This window comes from Convolutriloba macropyga, unplaced genomic scaffold (assembly GCF_964194025.1).
Source record: "Convolutriloba macropyga unplaced genomic scaffold, txConMacr16.3 SCAFFOLD_1705, whole genome shotgun sequence".
NCBI classification, from domain to species: domain Eukaryota; kingdom Metazoa; phylum Xenacoelomorpha; order Acoela; family Convolutidae; genus Convolutriloba; species Convolutriloba macropyga.
The window spans coordinates 13076-18435 of NW_027453206.1; the positions used below are offsets into that span (position 1 = coordinate 13076).

General features: G+C 53.8%; 1 protein-coding gene across 2 annotated transcripts; it reads right to left on the reverse strand.

The window, feature by feature from the left end:
- Positions 1-883: 883 nt before the first annotated feature.
- Positions 884-4535, reverse strand: LOC142358127 (uncharacterized). Of its 2 annotated transcripts, none has more exons than XM_075409591.1 (13): positions 4174-4535; positions 3935-4051; positions 3775-3846; positions 3597-3686; positions 3361-3507; positions 3124-3257; positions 2903-3053; positions 2761-2817; positions 2554-2676; positions 2284-2472; positions 2019-2141; positions 1619-1936; positions 884-1528 (listed from the first exon to the last, which is right to left on the reverse strand). In XM_075409591.1, the coding sequence occupies exons 1-13, from the start codon at positions 4360-4362 to the stop codon at positions 1073-1075; spliced, it is 2166 nt and encodes a 721-aa protein (XP_075265706.1). In that variant the 5' UTR covers positions 4363-4535; the 3' UTR covers positions 884-1072. The 2 variants fall into 2 exon arrangements, with proteins under 2 accessions (XP_075265706.1, XP_075265705.1); XM_075409590.1 differs by having other exon boundaries at positions 3935-4054.
- Between the last annotated feature and the right edge of the window lie 825 nt (positions 4536-5360).

The following is a 5360-nucleotide window of genomic DNA, read 5'->3' on the forward strand; positions in this document are numbered from 1 at the left end:
GTGACTCTTTTTCCGACAGGAAGAAAGTTTTTCCCATCTATAAGAAAGACGTACCCTACCGTGGCACATCCCTCACCGCCCGATTTTCATCATACGGCCCCCAATATATGTTACTACTACTCTCGTAGGGTACCTTTAGCCTGAACGCTCCGCTCGGTGCTGCTGCGCACCATGCTCGCTTCGCTTGGATTAATATAGTACTTATGGTAGTTTATCTCAGTGACCCGGCCCGGGTCATGTAGTGTGGGGGTGACCCCATCCCAGGGCCGTACTATCTGCCCGCCTGCCTGGCTATCCGTGTACCTGTCTGCCAGCTGCCTATCTGTCTGTCTGCTAGTTAGCTGTCAGGCATGTTTGTCTGTCTGGCTGACCGTCTACCTGCCTGCCTGTTTGGCTGCCTGCCTATCCTTCTGCATGTCTGTCGGCCTGTCCGCTTGGCCTGTCCGCTTGGGTGCCGGGTGTTGTCGGCCTCCTAGCTAGACAGGCAGACAGGCAACCCCAGTACAGGCAGGCCGGCAGGTACGGACATACAAACAGGAAGTCAGAGTGACATACATACATACTGGCAGACGGACAAACAGGCCACGAGACAGCCATGCAGGCAAGCAAACAGATCGACAGAGTGGCAGGTAGACAGAGCAACACACAGACAGGCAGACACACGGGAAGTCAGACAGACAGTCCGGCAAACAGACCAAGTGACGGCCGACAGACAGACAGTCAGTCAGATAGGAAGTCAGACAGAGAGTCAGTCAGACCGACCGACAGTCAGACAGACTGAGCGGCAGAGTGGCATGCAGACAGACAGACGTCCGTCCGACCGTCAGATAGACAGGCACTGTTTAAAATTGGCTGTTGTGAAACACCGGGTATGGACAACCGAAACGGGCCATTGGCCACCTGCTTACAAAAATCCAGGATGTGGACAAAACACAGATATTAATAATAACACTATGCAGTCGAACATACTCGTCAGCTCTGGATGGACACCACACAAACCATGAAACCCGGGTGCTGATCACAGAGACACAATTCTACATCTAGATCTGGGAATGAGATCTCATATGGTGCCTCAACGTTTGTGGGATCGCTTGCCCTTCCCGCTTGTAGCCATGGATTCTGCCAAGGAAGGCAGACTTTCATCCAAAACTTGAGGTGTGACGTCAACCTTTCCCCACCCTCGGGGGGCAGCTTTAGGGGTCAGTGGCCGGGCTGCCGCAGCCTTTGGTGGGGAAACGGCAGGCTCGGCAACAACGGCTGCAGCTACCGCCATTTGAGGCTGCACTGTCCCTTGCACCATAGTGCAAACTGGATCTGCGGTCATCCCGGCCCCAGTCGGCAACACTCCGCCTCCAATTGCAGGAGCAATGACTGGGGCTGCAGCTGTAGCCACCACCCCGCCTCCGACTGTAGACAAAGATTCTTCCCGAGGTTGAGATGTCGCGTGTGCTCCGTTGCCCGAGGGGAGAGCTTGCTTTGCAAGTTTCGCAAGCTCGGCGTCCTTGTGCTGCAGTAGGCCCGTAGCAGCCTGCAACACCACAACTTGCCTTAACATACTTGCCATGGGAGATGCAACACATCTTCCTAATTGGCCTTAGGTGTTCAATATAAGGAGTACCTTGAGCTGCTCCTCCAGCAAGCGCACACGCTCGTCCGGTGACAGTTGCTCCAGGGGCATGGAGCCAAAGCGAGACTTGGGTTTCTGATCATCTTCAGCGATCTCAGTGGTCAGACTTGCAAGTATTTCCTGGTGGCGAGTTCGGATCCTCTCTGCCAGTGAATCAATACCACGGTAGAATGGAATCCTGGAAGCATGTCCCGGGAGTTTCTGCATGGTGTCTCTTTTTGACTCCAGGGACTCCAGAGTAGTGCCCATCCTCTGCAGAACCATTTCTGAGTCCCCCTGAATCTTGTCCAGCATGCGTTCAAGGTCCTCCTGCAAGCACATGAGTCCTGTCAGTGACAATAAATAGGAAAAGTGTGTGTGTGTGAGGGGGAACCATCCGTTGGGGGCCTACCCTGACTTTCCGATGGCTTGCAATTGCTGCATCTGCTCCATCCATGTCTGCAAGAAGTCTAGCCTGCCGGCGGTTGCGGGAGAGCTTGTCCATTGCGCTTTGCAAGCTCTGAAGCAACTCATCCTATTCGTGCATCAGGCACATCGGGTAGCCACGGAAACCCCATCTAAGACACGGCGAGACATGAAAGCACACATGTTCACATGCCTGCATGCAGAGGGGATAGATAGAGGGGCAGGGCAGATGGAAGGGGGAGGGGAGGGACCTGCAAGGCCAGAAGAGCCTGAAGATTACGCTCAACCGTGCTCAGCAGCGCTGATGGCATTTCAGCTAGGCGCAGGTCAGCAGCACCGTCATCATCTATGCTGGAGAACTCTGCCCACGAGCGCTGCACAAGTGCGCCCAGAGCATCCGCGGCGTCCAGCTGTCTTTCATAGCCAAAACTGGAGGACACCTGGGGGCGGAGAGTGCTATCAGATCTGTTGGCAGGTACGCGTCTTGAACCTGTCAAGCCCAAGGTGGTGCCAACACTCACCTGGTCCACCATTCCTCCTCCCATCTGCCCTTCCAGATGGCTGAGCTCCATGCGCAAATTAGCCAGCTGGGTCTCAGCTGTTCGAATAGCTTCTTTCAAAGCTGCCTGCCTCTTCTGCAAACCCTATGAGCAGGCACTGATTTCAGACCTCTGCCGTTTGTCAACTCAGATCTAATAGGCGATGTAAGCAATCCATTAGGACGATACCTGCATATCCTTGGAGGAGCGTCTGTTGCCCTTCTTTGGTGTGGAAGCAACCAGTCCCTGCAGGGGAAAGTCATTCACTACAGTGGAAAAAATGGTTCTGATCAGGGGCATATCATCGGGCTGATGGGGCACTACGGCATACCTGCAAAAGGCTGCGAAGCTCTCGGATGGCAGCTGAGGCAGATTCAGTGGTCTGCGGCGGGGGGCAGCCCGATACCAACCTGCCACTGCGAAGAAGTCCTAGCTTCTCATCAGAGAGGCGCACCATCTCAGCAGTGATTTCAACCTGCTCCCTGCAGTGACCAGAATTCGTTAGACCAATCCATTCAAGTCTTCCCTATGTCACACACTCTGCCAACTTACTTGAGGACTGCGTGTGTTGATGGCCGCTGTGCAAGCTTCCGCAGGCTTGTGTCTTGCATGGAAATTGCTGCGTCCAACTCTGCAAGCCGCTGCAGCCAGAGTCGCTCATCTGCAACCTCATTGCTGCTGCCTCCCTGGACAACAGATTACAATGAATGTCAGGACGTGACATCCTGCCGTAAATGGCGAATCAACCGTGAATGGAATCAACCAGCTCCTCCAGAAATGTAAAGTCACCTTCAAAGCAGCAACCGCACTGCGTACAGCTTTCTTTGTTGAATTGCACACTGCTGAGTCGGCAGCGGATACATGGCCCAATCGAAACACGAGCTCGGCAAAAGTCTCGGGGAGAAAGTCTGCTGATGGAGGAAAGCTCAAAGAAAACTGCAAAAAGTGAAATGATTCAGTCGGTCGCTATACAGAACGAAGTGCTGTTGTCAGGACGCAAATGCGCAATATGGTTCTGGCCGCACCAATCGAGCAAGATCATCTTGGGCAGTGTTGGTCTCCATCAAAACAGCAGCTTCAGCTGCTAGCTCTAAGGCAGAGCTCTTCACAAGCACCTGCCCAAGTTGAATGATTGTTGAATGAGTATATCTGGACTGTTCGGTAAGGTAGGGGAAAGAACAGCACAGTACAGGTTGCACCTACCTGCTGGAAGTTCAGGGCAAGCCCACTGCTGCCTGTATACTGGACCCCTCGCCCTGCCTTCACGGCTTCCAGCTACAGCGCACACTTTTCTCTCAGAAACGGTGGATGGTCTATTAGCTACACTGAAAAAGGAAGCTTCAGGGTTGGGCTGCCAGGTCACCTCGAAAATCCAGGCATTCCACAACCGGCTGCATTCTTCAGGGGGTGTGTTCCTTGCGGCTTTTTCGATGTGCTTGACGGCATCCTCCACACCAACAGTAGCAGGAGCTTGATGGGACTTCTGGTACACAAAACGCGCGGAGCGAATGTTTAACGTGACTCGGGTGTGCGATTCGGTGAGAAAGGCGAGGGGGGCCGGGGGGGGGGGGGGGGGGGGCAGATCTCTTGAAGGTTCAGCACCTGTGGCGCTCCGGACTTTCCTATCGATGCCGACACGACAGGCGATTCCACTGCTGTTGCCACATTTCCATCATGCACCCCTCCCTTCTTCCCTTTGTTCTTTTTTTTCTTGTTCTTGGAGCCAGAGTTGACGGCCGCCTCGCCACCCGCACCGAGGAGTGCCGCGAAACTGTTCGCTGTATTGGCCATTCTCCGTAGATACAGTTACTGGCAATTAACGACTCCCGAGCACGAGGGGGATATGGAAGCTTCAAATGATGTTCTTGGCCAGTAGTGTGAAGTGTGAACCTTGACGTTATGCAGCTGTCGGTTGTCCGAAACGTCAGATCTGATGGCATTGCTGATGTCCCATGGCTAAGCTCGTGGGCAGACCGGCCGGGCGGGGCAGACGATAGGCAGGGTATCCTTATTAAAACCTAGGTACGCAAGAGTGATCGACCGGAGCTCATTCAGGGGCATCGATCTCGATCCGATGACACACGATCTGCATGCATGCTCTCCAGTGTACACAGTACTGTGTCAGTACATGTATATCTATCATGCAGGTGTATCTACATTTTAGTCTGGCCGCGCGGCCAGACTAAAATGTACTCGTACCCGTCCGTTTCCTACTGCCCGTTCCTGCCTATGCGCCGCAAGAATAGACCGGATCCATACTCAACCCGCTAACTGCCGTACCCGTATTATTTCGTACTGACTGGACCGCAAGAATTCTCAGTACATTAGGCTACTACACCCTAATGTACTGAGCGGAGTCCCGCTCTCGCGCAACCGCTGGCACCGCCGTTGGGGCCGCAAGCACCCATCGGCGATCTTGAGCTCCAGCATAGCTTCCGATCGAAGGTCTGGGACGCGTCTATCGTGACGGAATTCATCCATCGCGGTCTTCAACGAACTCCGCCGCCCTCCTGGACCTTCAAGTCCACATATGTACTCCGTAAAGTACTGATGTGAGGAACTAATGTAAGATGGCGCTTCCATTGTTCACCGCCCCTTCCCCATAATATGCAACTTTCTTGCCACCACGACTTCCCCAGCTTGTTTTGTGTCTATAGATCGCTCTCACATAGGGGGTAGTGTGTTGGTAGAATCGACACATGGCCCAGTGGCAGCGGCATAAGGCTGGGTATCAACTTGGATTTGTCGGTATCGATGGTAGTGATGGTTGGGCCGGCGGGTATCGATAG

What these genes read in the sequence shown, in the direction of transcription:
- LOC142358127 (XM_075409590.1), bottom strand. Translation starts at nt 4,362, where the DNA reads ATGGCCAATACAGCGAACAGTTTCGCGGCACTCCTCGGTGCGGGTGGC. An exon ending in TTGCCCTGAACTTCCAGCAG is followed by an intron (nt 3,687 to 3,774) that starts GTAGGTGCAACC and finishes CAACTTGGGCAG; the next exon opens with GTGCTTGTGAAGAGCTCTGC. An exon ending in AGGCTCTTCTGGCCTTGCAG is followed by an intron (nt 2,142 to 2,283) that starts GTCCCTCCCCTC and finishes ATGCACGAATAG; the next exon opens with GATGAGTTGCTTCAGAGCTT.